The sequence below is a fragment of the Gekko japonicus genome, unplaced genomic scaffold (genome assembly GCF_001447785.1).
Source record: "Gekko japonicus isolate JY-2015 unplaced genomic scaffold, Gekko_japonicus_V1.1 scaffold1724, whole genome shotgun sequence".
Classification (NCBI taxonomy): domain Eukaryota; kingdom Metazoa; phylum Chordata; class Lepidosauria; order Squamata; family Gekkonidae; genus Gekko; species Gekko japonicus.
Genome location: NW_015170332.1, coordinates 211,760 through 232,537, shown reverse-complemented (window position 1 = coordinate 232,537; position 20,778 = coordinate 211,760). Strand labels below are relative to the sequence as shown.

At 41.9% G+C, this 20,778-nt stretch overlaps 1 protein-coding gene across 2 annotated transcripts in view; it reads right to left on the bottom strand.

Moving 5' to 3' along the window:
- MYRIP (myosin VIIA and Rab interacting protein) overlaps window positions 1-20,778 on the bottom strand; it is a 210,250-nt gene that overhangs the window by 42,546 nt on the left and 146,926 nt on the right. For both annotated transcript variants that reach the window (XM_015418139.1, XM_015418140.1), the window contains exons 3-7: window positions 8,222-8,358; window positions 6,234-6,314; window positions 3,545-3,642; window positions 1,974-2,054; window positions 529-672 (exon numbers count right to left, since the gene is read on the bottom strand). In XM_015418139.1, coding sequence (XP_015273625.1) covers window positions 529-672; window positions 1,974-2,054; window positions 3,545-3,642; window positions 6,234-6,314; window positions 8,222-8,358 — 541 coding nt within the window. The remainder of the gene's footprint in view (window positions 1-528; window positions 673-1,973; window positions 2,055-3,544; window positions 3,643-6,233; window positions 6,315-8,221; window positions 8,359-20,778) is intronic.

Here is a 20,778-nt window from a genome sequence, read left to right as displayed (position 1 = left end):
ACTCATCACATTTTACTGCAACTAGTCAAATTTTCTGCAGCTGCCTAGCATTTGAGAAAATAAGTCAAGGGTGGTAGGAATTGCCTTAAATGATATATACATGGTGCTCTATGACTGTTAAATTTACCTGGAAAAAGAGAGCCATGTTAAAAACTAGCATTTTAAACTGAAAGTTGAAAGAACTCAACAACACATCATCAGTCAATCTACACTAAACTCTGCTCTCCTCAAAGCCAAATGGAAGCTTACCTGTGAAAATCTGTATTCTCAGATACAAATGCACAGGTTCCTGGACTCCTTCAACTCTCTTGCCATTCTCTCTGTTCAGTTTCATTGTCTGAAGCAGTGTGACTGCTGGTTTACAAACACAATCTCACTGCCTTGTGTACAAAACAGCACTACCCTTGAGGGTTTTGCCACCAGTTTCCTATATTTACACTATTGATCATTCTAGCTGATATGCTTATCTCCTTTGTTTCTACGCAGTAGTTTTCATGAAGCCAATAAAATGTTGAGTTAGCAGCTCACCCATAATGAGTACGATCCCCTGCGACTCCCCGGGAAGGTCAGCATGCTCTGATCTGAGAGAGCAGTCCAGCCACGGCTTCTGGACTGTGGCCATTCAAAACCAGTCTCTGGTTGTTCGGTTTTGCTTTTCTGCTTTCTTATAATCTGTAGCCATTTGAAAAACAAAGGGAGGCTCAGTGAAAAACATTACTGGATCTATACAAAAGGGACTTCACTGTGCAATCCCAAACACAGGCTGAAAACAGGGCTGAAAGGATGTAACTGGTTTTAGAATTTCACAGTTAGAACCAAGTAATCAGACTGTACAACTGCAATCTTAAAACTGTCTTTACGTTTGGTTCCAGGTCCAGCCAGCTTCATCTTTGACAGCCTGCATACATGTCAACCATTACCATAATCCACAGAATTTGTAAAGAAACGGAGTGAATTTATAACAAGGACCTACATATTCTATTATCATCACTGTGTTTGTGCTGAAAGTTTACTATGTATCATTTCTGAAACTTATCTTATTCACAGAGAAGCTTCTGGGAAACACAGAGAGAAAGAGTGCTAAAAATATTAACTGTGCATGATCCACAATCTTATTCATTAATGGGAGTTGATGGAGGGAAAATATTGAAATTTTCTTGAAGAAGTCTGATAATGTAAATTTTAATCAAGGCATCATAAATATTTGCCCACATTTTCACTCATTAAAATAGAACATTACTATATTTAAGTGCCCACTCAATCTTTGGTGTAAATAAGAAGAGTGCTTATTTATTACCATTAGAGCATCAAGAGTTGTGAACAAAAAACAGTAAATCAAATGTGTCACACCAGTTTAGGATAACAAGGTTGTAAAACTATTCACATTTATCTAGAAATAAGTCCATAAAACATAGTGGGGCTTACTTCTGAGTAGATATGCATAGGATTGTGCAGCAAAACATAAGACACAGTTAGGACAGCTCTAAACTTCCTACAGACTTTTTCAGACTCTGCATTTTGTGACTTCAAGTCATCATCATTATTTATAGTCCAATAAAAGCTTATAACATATATCAGAAGCTGTACAGAAACGAAATGTGCAGTTGCCACCATCCAGGTTGGGGTCTGGAGATCGTCTGCAATTTATATTGATCTCCTGACTACACAGGACAGTTTCCCTGGAGAAAATGGCTTCTTTGGAGGGTGGAATCTATGGCATTATACCCTGCGAAAGTGCCCCCTCCCTCCTCCACAGGCTCTACCCCCAAAATCTCCAGGAATTTCCCAAGTCAGAGTTGTCTAGCCTACTCACACACTCATAATTCTCCACACACCCCCCAAACATACACAATGATACAGTTGCTCTAAGATAGCATTAATGTAAAAAATTGTAAGTACCAAATATTAACTTTTGGGGAAAAAATGTAACCCCTGGTAGCATTTCAGCTACTGATGAACTTCTTGAATCCTACCTTCTGGACAATGGTGGTGGCAAGCTCTTCTATCAGCTCCTCCTTGTGCTCTCGTAAATAAGTAGCTTCATTCTGTTTCTCCTGCACACAAATAATGCACATTAAATGTTTGCTTTTCACTTATAAGCTAAGAGACAAAGTAGATGCTCCATCCAGAGATCTCTGAGCAGGTCTCCTGCAGTTTTTAAAAAGGGTAACAGCAGCAGCCCCTAGTGTGGTTCAGGGACCCAGCATCAGGGAAGCAAGTCAGCTGTTTTCCCCAATGTCATTTTCCAACCTTAACTGCTCCCCCTATAGGTGTACATATAAGCCCATATAGGTTAAAACATTTTAAAATGTGTAAAATAATTACTAAGGCCATCTATGAAGGAAAATGGGAGGGAAGGCGGCATGGTATAGCCTGATCTCATCAGATCTGGGAAGCTAAGCAGGGTTGGTACTTGCATGGGAGACCACCAAAGAAGGCTTTGCAGAGGAAGGCCATGGCAAACCATCTCAGCTTCTCGTTTGCCTTAAAAGCCCCTTGCTGGTGTCACCATAAGTCAGTTGTGACTTTATGGCACATATATACACATGAAAGAAAATACAACATAAATCTATAAATTTATCTAAACATTTGGGCCTCATTCACAAAAGTATTACACTACAAAGAAGGTGAAACATTGACAAACCCGTAAGAGTTAGTCCCACCATACCTGAAGTCCAGACACACCATAGCCCTGTCTGCAGAGCCTAACTATATGCAATATAGTTTTCTTGGGCACATTCCCTGGACCCAATCAAGAGACTTGGACTGGGAGTTCTATGTGTGTCTAGGAGGAGCAGTTTCAACATTATTATATTATTTATTATTCTTTATTTATATCCCGCCTTTCCTGCACAGGATAGGATAGGAGCTGTAAATCGTGTGCTGTCCTAGCAGGAGACCAGCCACAAACCCTCCAGCAAACACTGGGGAAATGCCAGCAGTAGTATAGCCACAGTACACTTTCCCACCCTTAAAATCAGATGTGCCGGGCTCAGCTCTCAATGGTAGCACTGGAAGGAAGGGTGAGAAGCATGACTACTGAGCATGACTACACACTGAATAATGCACCCTGAATCAACTTCAGTGCACTTTGCAACTGTGTGAAACAGCAAAATCCACTTGTAAACAATTGCTAAAGTGCACTGGAAGTAGATCTGAAAAGTATGCTATTGCAATAATTCTTGACAAAATACATGACATCACTGTGCTTTTCAGTAATGCAATGGGGTAAATGACTACTGAGCATGACTACACACTGAATAATGCACCCTGAATCCACTTCAGTGCACTTTGCAACTGTGTGAAACAGCAAAACCCACTTCTAAACAATTGCTAAAGTGCACTGAAAGTAGATCTAAAAAGTATGCTATTGCAATAATTCTTGAAAAAATACATGACATCGCTGTGCTTTTCAGTAATGCAATGGGGTAAGTGAAGTTGGTAAAGTTCTGAACATTTTCCTGCTAATTTAGCAGGAGCTACTGAAAATTTTCTTAAGTGGAGGGAGAGATCAAGATAATGAATGTTGTTAATTTTTCTTTACCAAGCTGTCACTGTACGTCTCTGTCTTAGAAATAGCTTCTTCTATGGCTTCTTCTGCAACACGCAATGCCACAGAGAGGGTATCCATCATGCTGTGTCCTAAGCAAAGAGTACAATAAAATATGGGCAGAGTTTATGAAAGGCAGTATCCAGGTTATTAAACCGGAAGGGAAAATCAGACTCTTTCTACAAACACTCCATAGCATTACACTCCCCACCAAAGGCATCAGTTTATGCAACCCAGATCACAGTTTGCCAAATGTACAATTTACTTGCAGTGAAAACTGACACAAGCAAATCAAGCTATGTGTTGTGGAAGACAGCAAATATATATATTTATTTTAAAAATTATTAAATCCACCAGGCCATTAGTCAATATGAGCTGAAGGAAACTGTTTTACAGACTTAAAGTTGGGAGCTAAGCAATCAGTCAGTCCTTGAACACTTACAAACTCCACTATGGAAGGTCACTTTTTGTAATACATTTTGTGTAACAATACAATGTGTATAAATATACTCAGACTTCAGGAACAAAACCCACCACCAGTAACGACCTAGCTGTATAGCGTAATGAGGATATAATCCTAATAAACTACATAAAGGTATATGAAGGAAGGCAAATAAAGAAGTGTATTGAAACACTGACCTTATTTTTGATGTTCTGGAATGATAACAAACATTACTATGTGACACTTACCATAAAATACTATAATAAAAATGCTTGTTAAAAATTCAGCTGCACCTCACTGCACATACCAGTTTTGAAGCATAGATGCATACAGAAAGTGCTTTCTCGTTTAAATCCCTTCAAACAGGAAATAATTGGACCGTATATTTTCAAGATACCAGCAGTAATTTTGTTCATGCTGACAAATTTCAAAACAGAAGGGTATGTATCTGTACTCTTGAATGCAAAATATAATATTAAAATGGTCCTCTGTCTTCCCAAAGAAATTTTTTTTGGGTACCATTCTATGTTTCTACAATTCTTGTCCCTATTTATGAAAAAAAAATGAAGACGTAATAGAAGCAATTCCCAATTCAACATTAGGAGGTTGCATTCAGGTATCCTCAGACTAAATAGATACAGAAATATGGCTGTTTCAGGTCATGTTAGGAATATCCAGACCCATGAAAATTCAGAATTTGTTGGAAAAAATGGGGCCTATCCTTGCTCTCTGACCTGTTTTTGGTTGTTCTTCCGGCATTTCCTGCAAATTTGGTGGCATTTAGATGAAAAATAGCCACCCCAGACCCCTGGATTGACTCCCCTATAGGAAACAATGGACCCAAAATTCCAAAATTTCCAAACCCCCCCCCCCCAAAAAAAAACACACACACCCCAAATGGGTTTCCAGATAGGTAAGGGCACTCCTGAAAATTCAGAATAATGAAAACAATGCCCTTCCCAAAATCTGGATCCAAAATTAACACCTTTTTTTAAAGTGCACACTCCTATTCAACATTATATCATACGCAGAGGCAAAAATGCCTTCCTCAAATGATTGGCTTAGGGGAGACTGCTGTAGATAATGTCATAATTTATATTTTGAGAAGATTACTGAAAAATTATGAAAAACTGGAAATGGAAGGAGTGTTGGCAATAAACTATACAGATACTGTTATGTGGTTAGTTGGTAGGCTTCCATGTGTGTGAGAAAACATATCAGAGAAAAGGATTGAAAAGGTTGTGAGTGAATGCCTCCTAAGCAGGCTGCAAACCAGAGGCAAGAAATTCTCCAGCCACAAAGTGAGCCACAAAATCCAGTAACTCACTGCAGGATTTGGGAGAAAGGATACTGAGATTACAACGGCTTTGTAAATAAATCCACAATTTCCAGCCAACGCTAGCGAGGCTGTCTGCCCTCACAGACCAATGAAAGTCACTTGCCTGGGAAAAAAAATAGAAACTATTCTCATCCAAAATCTTCTGTACTTGCTTAAGGTGGTTCTTACTTACCACGGGCAAACAGACTATGTGAATCCTGAGGTTGGATCCTGCCCATTCTGAAAACAACAGTGCTTTCCTCCAGTTCAAAGAATCTTCCCTGACGATATAGTTGCCAGGTCCTGGCAACTGGTGGGGAATTTGGGGGGGGGGGCTTACCAGGAGAGGGAGGCCCAGGTGACATCGCCAGCTACGTGGCTATGTTACTTCCAGCATGCAACAGAAGCAATGTCATCATACTGCACTGTCATGGTAATGCTCTGGTACTTGGGAAAAACTCTGGTCAAATGGCTTCTACCATACAGCTTGTGCTCAAATTACCAGAGCACCATCTGGACATCACCAGTGTGATGATGTCACTTCCCATGCACGTCAGAAGTGATGTCGCCAGCAACATTGCCTGGGACTTCCTCTTTCTCCTAGTAAGTCCCCCTGCTGGCCAGCTGATTGGCAGTGGCGAACAGGGCCTGGTGGCAGGGGACCCCCGCCTCCACCAGGGAGTCTGGCAACCCTACCTGATGTTGGCGTATAAGAGGAAGGTTCCTTGTACCAGTGGCAAGGACTCCTCTTAGAGGATGGAATCTGAATGATCTAAACTTGAGACTAAACAATATGTGTTCATCTTTAGACTCCAATGTCCTTTGGAAACACCCATTTATGGTCTTGGTTATTTCATTCAGCAATAAATCCACAACTACTCAGTCCTAGATTAACAAAATAAATAAAGTTCTAATAGAATTACCTTCTGTCTGCCTGTAGAATGTAGAATCACTGCCACAAATACTTCCTTCATTTTCAATGGTTCCCTCGCAAAAGCTACCGGCTTCTGGTCAAAAAGACAATTATGCTCATCATCATTTCCCATTGTCATATGTAGCATCAGGATAAAGAGGTGGGGGGAGAGATCCTCAGCACAGACATTGAGCACAAAACTGTTTGAAGGCATGGCTTTATTCAAAAATATTTCCTTCAGTGGAAAATCTCTCACACCAGACTAATCCTTGTACTCAGACAACCTCTGTTCAAGTAAAAGGGGGACTGTGAAGTTAACAATAGGGACAGATTGCTCACAAAACGTTACTGCAGAAGACTAGCTTTGAAGATGATATTCTGGACTTGAAATAAATCCTGGATTTTAAAGGGCACCATTTCATTAAAAAAGGGACAGTTAAACCTGCTTCTGTATCAAAGGGAACAAGAGGGCTTATCTTACAGTCACACTGAGAAGAGAGAAAAAATGAAAGTTAGCAGTGACAAAAAAAAAAAAGAGATGAGGTATTTATTCTAAGCAGATATAACCTCTCATAAATCTGAGGGGGGAAATAGTGCCTTATTCATATGGTTAAGAAGCCAGTTTCCTTCCACTACTCTCAATGTGTTGATCAGGTTGGAGAAGGGCACACTAACCAGTCAGGAAGCAACCCTGCACACTCCAGGCTTTCCATCACCCCCATCAATAGCAGTGGTTGGTTCCAGGTTCAGGAGGCGGAAGAATTCCTCTCAGTACATTACTCCTCTGTAGGGTTGCCAGCTCTGGGTTAGAAATACCTGGAGATTTGGGGGTGGAGCCTGGGGAGTGAGGAATTTGGGGAGGAGGGGGACCTCAGCAGGATGTTATAAGCAAAGCTTGGTTGGGAGAGAGATGTAGCACAGGAAAAGAGACAAAATGCCAGACTCTCTTCCTCAGGAGCATGGATAAGTGATCTTGGTCATGTGGAGATCAGATATAATAGTGAGAGCTCTCCCAGTGCTACATGGAGACTGGAATCCCTACTCCTATGTCACTCGTTACCCAAAGCAATGTTATAAGATCAAAATGCTTAGCCGTGTTAGTCTGTCTGTAGCAGTAGAAAAGAGCAAGAGTCCAGCAGCACCTTAAAGACCAACAAAATATGTGGCAGGATATGAGGTTTCGTGAGTCTTCTTCAGTCATCTGAAGAAGTGAGCAGTGACTCACGAAAGCTCATACCCTGCCACATATTTTGTTAGTTTTTAAGGTGCTGCTGGACTCTTGCTCTTTTCCACTGTTACAAGCAAAGCTTGGTTGGGAGAGAGATGTAGCACAGGAAAAGAGACAAAATGCCAGACTCTCTTCCTCAGGAATATTCATCTTATATTCATTGTCCAGTCACAGGAGAGAAATAAGGCAATTTTACTCATTTCCCTCTCTCTCACTTCAGTCCCTCACTCCAACATTCATGATGTTCCTGGGGTACACTGACCCATAGGGGCACCATATGGGGGGCGGCACAGAAGACTGCAATGGAGGGTAAATGTGAATGCTGCTGTACATGTAGTGCAGTCTTGCTCACACTGCATAGGATCCAAGCGAAGATTTCCATGGATGAATACATACGGAAAATGTTACATTTTAATTTAAACCCATGCATGGTTTTCGGGAGAAATCTGTAAATAGCATTCTTACTTAAGGATCTGGGGAGGTTGTCTAAAATAGGTCCTTATGAACTTCTACTCACAGATTTTACCTGGGAAAAGATTATTTAAAAAACCATGAAAGTATTTTCTGTGCCTATGAAATCATTCCTTCCTGGGAATTAATACACAAGACTCCAGCAAAGGAAAATGTTATCTTAGGAAAGGGGAAAGAGGGGTAAGATGACCTAACCTGAAAGAAAGATACTTGCAAAAAGCAAAACCTTTGTCTTCTTACTAAAATAGACATAAGAAGTTTAATCAGAGAAACACATAGCTAAACCAACTTTTCTTTACCTAGTATCTCAGAACAAGCACCACTCTCCAGTCGATGTTTTCTATATAAATTCTTCAGGACTTTTGCACTTCCAAAGCGTTTGAAGCGACTTTTCACATTATTATAATACCATTCCAGGGACTGGGCTCTTAACAGTCTGGAAAATAGAAAGATTTCATAACGTTTAAAATTATTAAAGTAGTGTCATTTGAGTTTCTGTCAAAAACGCATTTAGATTTCTGAATACTTTAGATGTTCATGGTTAAGGAAAAATAAAGAAAATGTACATGTTCTAATGGACATAATGGTGTTTGCCTATTACTATACTGAGCTGTTCTTTTCCCATTGTATGCTCAGTTTACAAATGGAACAAATTTGAGATGCCAACAAACCCAGTTGTACAAGTATTTACCACAATTCTTGCTTCTTTTTTCAATTATAGTTTTATAGTTTGTGTAAACAAACCCAGTTGTACAAGCATTTACCACAATTCTTGCTTCTTTTTTCAGTATTTTCCAAATATTTTTGTAAAACATTTCAAAGTTTGAAGCAGAAACAATGTGAGCTTTGTGTGGATTGGCTAGCCCTCCATGATGTCATAAGAAGATTTTCTAAGGTTTCCACTTCTTGAAACAAAACATTCTGGCACCTGGCTGGGCCCAGGGCCATAAATACACCCATCCACATATATTGCTACCAGCCCACTGATAAAATCCATACCACAACTGTGCAACAAATAATCTAGCAGATAATGCAAGAAAGTAAACTAAACTATGGACAACAAGTTGACAGCAAGGTAACTCCTTTGGCCATTTTGCTGATATGAAGCATTGAGACTGACTAGTCTCAAGAAAAATGGAAAAATTGAAAAAGGTTTGCAGAGCATCCTGGCTGCTGCTGACTCTTTGTCTCTGTTCCTGGCTGGCTAGGCAGGCAACCAGGGAAGCTAATGCACTTACCCTTCACTAATGTTGCTGATCCATATCCCTAGACAGGATTCGATTGTGTGTATATTTTAGAACATTTTTATTGCAGTTTATCCTAGGCGCTCGGGGTGATGTGCACTGTTCTCCCTCCATTTTTTCCTCACAGCAACAATTCTGTGTTAGGTTGAGAGAGCATGACTGTGCCCAATGTCAACCAGCATGGTAGAGTAGGCATCTGGCCTAGGATCGAAGTTCAGCCCTCTAACCACCATGAGTGAGGCATGGTAGTGTACCAATGTCAACCAGCAAGCTTCATGGTAGAGTAGGCATTTGGCCTAGGATCTAAGTTCAGCCCTCTAACCACCATGAGTGAGGCATGGCAGTGTACAGTTTCATATAGATACAAACATTTGGGCTCCCATGTACCTAGTGGGTTTATGTATGCAACACATGCATTTGTAAAATAAGCAACATTTTTAAATTTAAAAAAAAACACCTTATAAGAGATACGTGCATCAGACAAAGCCAGCAACACCATCTTGCTCTTTTCTTGTTCTTGCATAAAAATTGGGAGCAGGGGAGGGGGAGTGAGATAGGGAAGCCAGCCTTCAGGTGGGACCTGGAGATCCCCTGGAATTATAAGTCATTTCCAGACTACAGTTCCCCTGGAGAAAAAGGATATTTTGAAGGTGAACTCTGTACCCCACTGAGGTTCCTGTCCTCCCAGGCTCCATCCCCAAATCTCCAGGAGTTTCCCAATTGCCTGCGCCGGCGCGTGGGCGGGGGGTGGGGGGGGGGGGGGCTGGCAACCTTAGAGTAAGACATATCCCAGTATAAGGTGAATTTTAGTTGGGGAGAATTAACTAGGTTTCCCCCCCTTAAATAAATAGCAAATGAATGGATAAATGTATGCAGTGTTTTAAAAAAATAGGGGGGGGGGGGACGACAAGGCATGGATGATGGCTAAGCCAAGACCAGATTTATAATTATAATTCATAATTGTTTGCCGCACTCAGCTCATTTAACACAGAAATAATAGAGTTCTAAACAAATTCAGTTCAGTTTATTTGTTACGGTCAACAACCATATTCAAACATAGTACAATATAAAAGATAATAGCTTAAAATAAAAATGTCATTGGACTATACAAGTCGTCATATTTCACAGATAAAATGTACTAATAATCATATTTCACAAATTAAAAAATCACATATTATTTTAAAAATATAAAATCAGAAAAGGAGAAGTGGAAGGAGAATTCCTATTGAACAGGTCTATTGTTTGCTGCACACTTTGATCGCTTGGACACAAAACTTAGTTGTCACCTTAGTGATAACTGGAATTGCATCTATCACTAAGCAAATTTTATAATGCTGAGGTAACATTCCTCTTAAGAATTTCTCAAGCACAATGGCTTATCAGCTCTGTTCCTTAAAAAAGTTAAGTGTGAATGAGATATAGTCTACATCTTGAGAGAAGATACAAGCAAACACAACTTGATTTCCTTTGATTTCTTCTTAAAACCACTTTAATAGGCTTCTGATAAGTTAGCACACATTTTCAAAGAATCAGTCTCATGACTAAGGTCCAGTTCATACATGATTTTTCCAACAGAGAATGCGATTTACAGTGCCATCCTAAGCAAGCCCACTCAGCAACATACTCAATTCTACTCAGTGAGGCTTACTCCCAAGAAAGTGTTCTCAGGATTGCACAGTTAATGTAGGAAAGTGTATGAAAGCAAAAGCAGTACTGTCACATGTTATGACTTACATATTTTGATGCATTTAAGTTATGGATTATATTCATGTTTGGTAACATGGTTGGTAACATGACAGGCAGGATTCCATGATTTTTTTTTCTCCTGAGGGTGGGTTTGATTCTTTCATTTTCATCTTGTTAGTTCAGTTTAACCTTATCCATAACATACATATAGCCAAAAAATCCTTCATGTATATTATTTATTTATTTATACCCTGCCCTCCCTGCCAAGGCAGGCTCAGTATTACAAAGTAAGTTCTTGCCTACAAATGCCATGTGACAATAAACCAGTCAGGCCAATTCTTATGTTGCAGGAAAGATTATGGTTCCCCACTGCCCCGGGCATCTTTGATAACATCTGATAATGTCTGAACCCAAGGAAGTTACATAAAGGATGTAGATAATGATGTAGCTATTTCTAGGGATGTGATGCTGGATCAAACATATCAAAAGCTGACCAAAATCACAATCATGCTCTAATATAGTTAATATCATGAATCCAATTGCAATTATTTCCAGTTCAGTGATTGAGACAACCCGTGAGAATTTCACCTAAATTGGAGGGGAGAAAAATGCATTACAATTAGAAATGCACTTCACATGAAAACCAATACAACAAACAAAGAATGGGAAAAAAGAATCCAAACAGATATAACATCTGGAGGGGAGAAAAATACATTACCATTAGAAATGCGCTTCACATGAAAACCAATGCAACAAACAAAGAATGGGGAAAAAAGAATCCAAACAGATATAACATGTGTAATAAAGAAAATTAACACAAGGTATTACAGAGCAAAATGAACTGACTAGTGAAATGACATTTCTGTGCACATCCCTAGTTCCTTCCATATACTTGGTGCTGCAATGCAAACCTTCCAGCTGTATACCTCTATCAGCTCATAGCTCCAGATTTGCGTAGAGCCATATCCTTGGCTAGATTTAATGTTCTTCCTTCAGCTATTTTATCTGGCAGATTCCAAAGGGATTCCCTATCCTAGCAGGTGCTGTCCTTGTATGAAGCACTGCGACGAAACTGTCTCCTATGTTCTCTTCCACTGCCCTCTCTATCTGGTGTCCTGTCAGGATCCTTGATATCCCATATTAGCCCAACTTTTAGAGACCTCTAATGATTTTAAGGTCCTTTTCTTGCTTGATAATCCAGATATAGAAATAACTGAAATAGTAGCAAAGTTTCTTTGCAGTGCTATGATTACACGTCCTGACAAGCAATACTATGAATTAGGTTTTATTATGCTGTTACTCTGTTTTTTATCCTGTAATTCCAATTTTACTCTGCACAGATTTTGTATTTTCCTAATCTGTAATCAGGTCGATTTACTAGTGTATCTATATGTACATGCCAATAAAGGCTTGTCTGACTGACTGACTTGGTGCTGCCTGTCTAACCACACTTCTTCTACAGGATCTTCTAGTGTTCACTTGTCAGCAAATAAAGCTACAGAACTGTGGCAACCATGGTGGTCTTTATCATGAAAACTGCCCCCCTACTCTCTAAGGCACCCTAGAGCTTGTGGTTCTAAAAGAGAGACAATCTGAAGAAGATCAGGGCTATTATTAAATTATAAATGTTTACACGGAATATATCACAGCTATTTCCATACTTCTTTGCTTGCAATAAAATGGAGTTGGCTTAGAAACTATGACTGGAAATGGCCTGGAAGTTTACTTAGAGCAGTTTATGTTTACCAGAACCCTAACAATTTGACATTTCTCTGTGTGTGTAAAGGACTCTCAAGTCACAGCCAATTTCTGGTGACCCCAGCAAGGGGTTTTCGAGGCAAGTGAGAAACAGAGGTAGATTGCCATTGGCTTCCTCTGCAAAGCTTTCCTTGGTGGTATCCCTTCCGAGTACTGACCCCTGCTTAGCTTCTGAGATCTGATGAGGTAGGGCTATACCATACCACCTTCCCTGCCTCCTCTGACATTTCTGCCATCTATTAATTTTTACACTAAACCCTCTGCATCTATTCTGCAAGCATTTCCCAACAGATTACAATGACTCTTCTAAAGCTTTTCAGCCTCTTAGCATTTTATAAGTCCCAATGTCCTTCTCGATTCCTCCTGTGTGGAAAGGATTTGGAGGGGGACGAGCGGCTATCCTGGCTAGATACTGTAATAAAGAGTCTATTCAGAAAGGAAGTAAGGACACTGTCTAATTTTTCAGAACGCTTTAATGTTGACCTGCATTTTAGAAGCCCATGACTTCCTGCATTCTCCTTTCCATTTGTCTGGCATAATGAAAATTCACCATTTACAGATTTCTACAAGGAAGCATTTTCTCCCTCTTACCTGTACGGTGTGCTAATTCTTTGCATAAAATGCAAAATCCCCTTTAAAGAACATTAGTCACACTCATTTTAGAAGGAAAGAGATGGTGATAGCTTTTTTCTTTTTTATTTCTGCACTACAAAGACAGCCATGGCAATTGTTCATAGCTCTAAATCCCAAGGCCACTGTTGTGTTACATAATGTAATTATGAAGTCAAATCCTATTACCCAGATTTTTAAAAAAGTAAACAATATTGTGACTTTCAGTACCAGTGTTGTGTGTCAAGTGATGAGTCAGTACATAGAGAAGTATTTAAAATTTTAACTGATCAAAAAACAAACAAACATTTGAATGAGTGAATCCATGGTAAAAGTGAGGGCATGAACCACAATAACAAATGAAGTCACTCAAAAGGAGAGTGTGGAGGCAAAAAGTAATCACCCCAAAATCCACGAATGAATCCAGGGCCTTGGTATAGATGAAAGGTGGTTAAACCCAGCCACTGCCTGCACATTTTCCCTCTGTAGCGGCTACGTGCAACACAGGAGGAACCAGTCAGGCACAAATGGTGCAGGAGTGAAAACGTTTGTTTCCCCTATGCCACATCCCTGATCTGAAACAGGGTCCCCTGTAACAGCTATTTACTCTTCAAAAAACCACAGGAAAGATGTTCATTATTACCCAAGGAACCATGTATGGCTATTCCGCATGCCACTCCCCACAATTTATCTATTTGAATTTCTGTACCCCACTTTTTCCCCCTAAGGGACCCAAGAGATTAAGGAGTTAGTTTTTATACCCCGCTTTTCACTACCTGAAGGAGTCCTTCCTCTCCCAAAAGCCCTCCCCTCCCCAGGCTTCACTCCCAAATTTCCAGGAATTTTCCAACCAGAAGTTGGTATCCTTAGTTAAGCCATAAATTGCCAATACCTAGATTCCGCACAAATTACACAAACAGCATTTTTATCTTAGACAACATCTAATTTAACAACAATGCAATAAGATTAGGGTTGCAGACGCAAACAGAAGCCTAAAAACAGAACTGAAGCAAAGCAAAAGTATTAACATGACACATTAAACGACGCAGAATTCCATAATAGGATCCTAGTTTCAGCAAGCTATATGAAGTATAGGGTTGCCAACCCCCCAGTTTGCCAGGGGTCCCCCGTTTTTTGGGGGGGTTCTACCCGCCGCCGACCAGATGGCCAGTGGTGGAAGCCTCACCCCCAACACCCACAGCCACCTCTCTCTCTCTCCCTTTAAGTGTGTGGAACCCGTGTTTCCTCAAAGACTGTGTTTCCTCCCAAGCCTGATCTCCGCTTGAGATCAGGCTCGCAGGGAAATGCCAGCTTCATGCATTTAAAAGGGAAACGCAGCTGCTCTTAAAGGGGAAATGCCAGCTCCTGCTCTTAAAGGGGAAACACTGGCTCCTTTAAGTGCAGGAAACTGCCGTTTCTGGAGATCCGGCGTGCGGGCGGGTGGGGGGGGGTGGACGTCCCCAACATTGGGGATGCCCCGCCCCCTCCAGGAACGCCCCCAAAGTCCCCCGCTGGGGGTGGAAGATGGACTTGGCAATCCTAATGGAGTAGTATAGACCACAGTCCCTAACAATTTTCCCAAGTAACTTTGTGAATCATTCAGTACAGTGAAACTCTACTGCCTGCATAGAAAAGCCCTCTTGGATTATTCAGTTTTGCATAGTTTGCAGAAAGCCAACTTTCTGCCCTCACAAGGGCCATCAAGGCAGCTAACAATTTAAAATGTACATGATAAAATCACATTGTAAAACCATTAAAACCAACCCCCCATACACATCATTTAAAAAAATTAAAAAGTGTTGAAATACATACATTCTGCCAGCAAGTGAAGACATTAAAACAGAAATAAAAAAATTGGTCAGGAAGGAGGGATCACTGAGAGAATGCCGAACAAAACAAAAAAAGTCTTCACTTGCTGGCAGAATATGGCAACAGAAGGGGACAGAAAAATCTCCCTGGCAGAGAGTTCCATAGTTTTGGTGCCATGACTTATGAGGTCCTCTCCTGGGTAGCCACCCATGTGACCTCAGAAGGCAGGAGCACTCTGTCCAGGTATTCCTCCTTGGGGACAGAGTCTGCAGTTGCCGCACCCTCCAGGTCCCCCCCCTTTTTTCCACCCAGGCCCTGGTAAAGCCCTCAGAAAATGGAGACACAGGGAGTTGAGAGCACCTATGAACCCTCTCTCTCCAGCCAGCCACCTCTTCCCCAACAGAGCAGGTGAGGTCTGGCTCTTTCTCCTTGACCTTCACCTGGTCTGCCTAGTAAAAGCCTCCCTGGGGGTGCGTTATCCCCAGAGTAACCCAATGCCCTCCATCTCCCTTTCTGTATTCCCTCCATCTCAGCACCTGCCTTCCCCTCCTTACTACCAACCAGCTTCCCCACCCTGCCGGCCCTTCACTTCCATGCCTGGTAACCCTGGTCTCACCCTTCCTAAGCCAGCCAGGCACACTTGCCTGATCCCACCTCTCTTTCTCCTCCAGTGTTCGGGCTTCCTGCCATGGTCCCCGGCTTCCTGGCCTCCCTGCTGATGCTGGCTGCAGCCAAGGTTGAGGCTGTTCTTCATGGGACAGCAATGGGCCACTCAGCCCTGTCCTTGCTGCTCTCATCTTCCACCAGACCAGCTGAGGCCCTCATGCCTCTGTCAGGTATGGGAGAGCTGGTGTCAATGGCTTCAGCACCTGACAAGGCTTGGGTAAGTGCAGCAGTGTCACCCCCGGACACACCCAAAACAGGGCCTCCAAAGATGACCATAGTGGGTCAGGCAGGTTCATAAGGGAGTAGGCAGTCCTTCAGGTTTGTTGAACCATATAGGCCTTTGAAAGTCAAGATCAGCATCTTGAATTGTGTCTGGAAAGAATGAGAACCAGTATAGATGGGACAAAAATGGAGTGATATGGTTCCTACCACCCCCTCCAGTCAACATCTTGGCTAAAATATTCTGTACCTACTGAAGTTTCCAGACAATTTTCAAAGGAAGCCCACATAGAGCACATTGCAGTAATGTAATCTAGATGTAACCAGGACATGCACCACAGTGGTCAGATCTTTTCTGCCCAGGGAAACAAGCTACAGCTGGCTAACCAGTTGAAGCTGGTAAAAGGCATTTCTGGCCACATCTGCCATCTGCTTATCCAGAAGGGTCCAAGAGAACCCCCAGATTATGGACCTATTCCTTCAAGGGGAGCGTTATCCCATCCAGAACATGTGCCACCTACCTTAAATCCCAGGCCAGACCTTCCACTAACCAGTAGCAATCCATCTTGTTGGGATTAAACGTCTATTTATTAGTCCATATCCACTACAAAACTGCCTCTCGGCTTAGGTTCAAGGTTTCTACAGCCTCCCTGGCATCAGCTGGAAGAGCGAGATACAGCAAAGTGTCATGGGCACACTGGTGACAACCCATCCCAAATCTCTGGATGACCTCACCCAGCAGTTTCATGTAGATGCCAAAGAGTGTAGACAACAAGACAGAACCTTGTGGGACACCAAAGGCCAAAGTGCTGAGCAGCAGTCTCCCGGCACCACCTTCTGAAATCTACATTCCAGGTAAGACTAAACCCACCAAAGAATGGTGCCTCCCATTGCATCCCAGAACAGCCCCACTGGCCTACATTGTACAGATGAAATACTGGCAGAAAATATTGTTTCTTTACTGCCATTACTGCCATGGGGTATACTTTCAAACGAGATTTTGAGCATGTTTTACTGGATTCATCCCAAGTCTGTTTACTGGATTAATCTCCACTGTTGCTCTAGCCATCTCCCTTGACTTTTCATCATCCACAGCCACTCAGTAAACCAAGGAGCTACCTGGGGTCTAACACTTGAAAGCAGGCAACTGGGAATGATCATGTCAACCACCCAGGTCATATCTTTATTCCAGAGGTTAACCAGGACATCAACAGGAGAACCATCCATATCAACAGGAAAATCTCCTGGAGGCATCAGAAAGCCATTTGGATCCATTTGGATTCATCTGGCTTAGGGTTGCCAGGTCTTGCCATAGCTGCAGCAGGGGACTTTAGGGGGTGTTCTAAGGTGGCCGGGGACATTACACAACATCCCCAGCTCGATGATGTCACCCGGAAGTGATATCATCGTGCTGGGGACATCACACAGAAGGTGCTCTGGTATTTGGGCAAACTGTTTCTTTTGGCCTAAAATCATAGAGTTTGCCCAAATACTAGAGTGTCCCTGGCATGATGACGTCACTTCCGGGTGATGTCATCATGCTGAGGACATCGCATGTGACGTCTTTGTTTAGGGTGGGATGAAGCCCCCAAAATCGAGGGATTGCTTATGCAGCTGGGGGAATGGCAACCCTAATCTGGCTCCAAAGGTGGATCATTTTAAGAGATCCTGCACCCCTGAAGAGTTTTCGTATCTCTGTAAGTCTGAACCCAAGTAAGTAGTGATTCGTTCATGACAAAGGAAACATCGTCAATTCCTCCACCATCAGATTACATTCCTCCTGCCCAGAACAAAATACCAGATCAAAGTGTGATCTGCACAATGTGTAGGACCTGTTATCATCAGAGACAGGCCCATGGTTGTCATCGAGGCCATGAAATCCTGAGCTGCTCCTGACAAGACAACCTTGGCATGAATGTTGAAGGCCTCCAGGGCAACCATCCTGCCAAATGTATTTAATTATGCAAAGATTCAAGTCTAGTAGCATCTCAGAGACCAACAAGATTTTTGGGGTATGAGCTTCCAAGGGTCAAAAGCTCAATTCGTCCGATATGTACCTGATGAAGGGAGCTTTGACTCTCAGAAGCTCATACCCTGAAAATCTTGATGATTTCTTAAGGTGCTGTTGGGCTTGAATCTAGCCGTTCTACTGTAGGCCCATTTGGCTACCCTTTGAAACTTAATTATGGAAAAGATACTTAATCTTCAGGTTGTTGAATCTAGCCTTAACTAATGCAGAAATTGGTGTTACCTTAACAGTAACCATTGATATATGCCTGTACACATTTTGCACAGAACTGAGTATATACAGTCATACAAACAGTAATCTTTCACCATCTAATTAGCAAAGAACTTAAGAGACTCTTAAGATTTCAGCACTCAAGAGCTAACTTTTCAATGAAAAGCAGTTCTGAAATTGAGAATTTGAGTTTTCATTTTGAAAAGCTTCATTCTTTCACATCTGCAGAGGAATATTTTTTTTTTGGGGGGGAAGGGGAATGAGTCACTATTAAATGCCCCCAGGAATTGAGAATTTGAGTTTTCATTTTAAAAAGCTTCATACTTTCACATCTGCAGAGGAATTTTTTTTGGGGGGAGGAGGGGGAATGAGTCACTATTAAATGCCCCCAAATCAGAAACTGTTTTACAAAATTAGGAAAATAACTTCCCATTTTTGATTATTGAAAAAGATTATGGCTTTAAAGGCAACATTATTTTGGGGATACTTGGGTCCAGGACATATGTGCATTTTTGTTCAATCCACTGGCCATCATTCAAAGGCCTTTTAGAAGACAAATACCTATAAAAGTCAGCCAGGAGGCCTGTATTTTTAGCTGTAGTCACTACAAGCTAGCTGCTGCAGTAACAGCTGCTGAATTAGTGTGGATACCAGATGGAAATTATGCACCAATCCCATGGGCTAAAATCATCATGTTGATTAGTTTTATGGAATAGACACACCTGTCCACTAAAGCTTTCTCTCACCTGTGAAGAAACTGCTTTCTAGGCAAAAATACTCACAGATGATAAACTAAATATATAGGGTTTCCAGTCTTTAGGTTCAGTTTTAGAGCTTCTTAATTCCCCTTATTTCACTGTGTACCATAATAGAGCCTACCTATACACCTTTTTCCAGAAAATCACTCCCATCATACATTTGATGTATAGGGCTAGGTTCTACCAGCTTTTCCACAGGTGAAGGAATGATAAGGAGCCCACTTTGACCAACGCCTGTTATCATGAGGCCTGCATGGACAAATACCATGTGGGTTGCAGTGAAGAACTGGGTAAGATGAAGAGGAAAATCAAGTAAACCAACCCATAACCTTATTCATGCCTGTTCAGTAGCCACTACTCTTGGATTTTGGTACAAGAGGATGAAATGTTTTGTACACCTGACAAAATAATTGTGAAATATATCGGAATAGTAAAAATTAAATAAATGAGAATTTTGCTTCCAAGTTGTAAATGGTTAACCATGATAAATATTAGAAGATCAGGTTTTTTTGTACATATGCTTTAAATTAAAATATGCAGCTCCTAAATTGCTATTTTTAGTGAAGCAGAGAGGGCCTGGGTAGGCGAGGCCCGCCATCTGTGGGGCCCGGGTGGGGTGGGGGGATGAGGCTGGCCAGTCGCCAGGCCGGGAGGTGGGGCCAGGCGAGTGGAGGGAAGGTAGGCGCCTCCCCTCCCTCCCCAGGCCAATTCGCCGGGCAGCGGGGTGGCCGGAGGGAGAGGCCCGGGTATATGTGCCCCGGGCCGCTCGCCGGCCTCACCCCCATTAACAAATTAATTATATGGATGAAGTAATCTAAGACAGTTTTTAGAAACTTGTTTACTGGTGGAGGTCAACTACTCCCCTTTTACCCAAACTCTTAGGAGTACAAAGTAAAACTTCTACACTGGGATTTACTACAGAATTCACTTCACCTATCAGGGTAGAGATGTTCTACTTACTAAATCACTCATTGGGCAGGCAAGATATGTTCCATGTTACAGCGGGTAACAAGTTGCCCCTTTGGAGCATAACTAATGCAAGGTGCTAATTTGCAGTTTACATAAGTGGATGTCAAGAGATTTCTCCATCATGCTAGCATCTCTTGAGTATGATACGTGAGGCCAGTGATGGCTTTTGTGACAGCTTGCTGGAAGACTGTCAAGGTACATTCCTGAGCACTGCTTAATGCAGAAGGGGGATCCAGCACCCTCAAAGGAGAAGGCAGGAGACAGAAACACTGGGTCTCCTGCTGCAAAGGGGCCAGCTAACTGTAGTGCCAGACAGGCAAACAGCTACTGAGTATCTGGCACAAGTCAGTGTGGGTGTAGTCAATGCCATAATTAGCCTGTACTGGGTACTGTTAAACAATAAGCAACCATGCATCTCTACAATGCTGCAGCAACAGCCCCTATGCCTTCATTGTGCCTATTAAGGCCTTCTCGTAAGGGTACTGGATGTTTCTAGGGTTGCCGTCTCTGGGTTCAGAAATTCCTGGAGATTTGGGGGTGAAGCCTGGGGACAGGAGGGCTTGAGGAGCAGAGGCACCTTAGTAGAGTATAAAACCACAGAGTCTACTCTCCAAGCTGCCATTTTTTCCAGGGGAACTCTCTCTGTAGTTTAGAGATCATGCATAATTCCAGGAGACCTCTAGTACTCACCTGGAGGTCGGCAACCCTCCTCTCCCCTATTCAGTGACCCTCACACTAGAAGATGGTTGTCTGGGAGTGAATCACTGCCATGAGCCATCACTATATAACCCACAGCAAAGCATGACAATATTTTTAATTCTTAAAACATTTTATCCCATGTTCTTGCCATACATAGAAACTCCAAGTGGCTTACAACGCCAGCCTATCATAAAACCTTT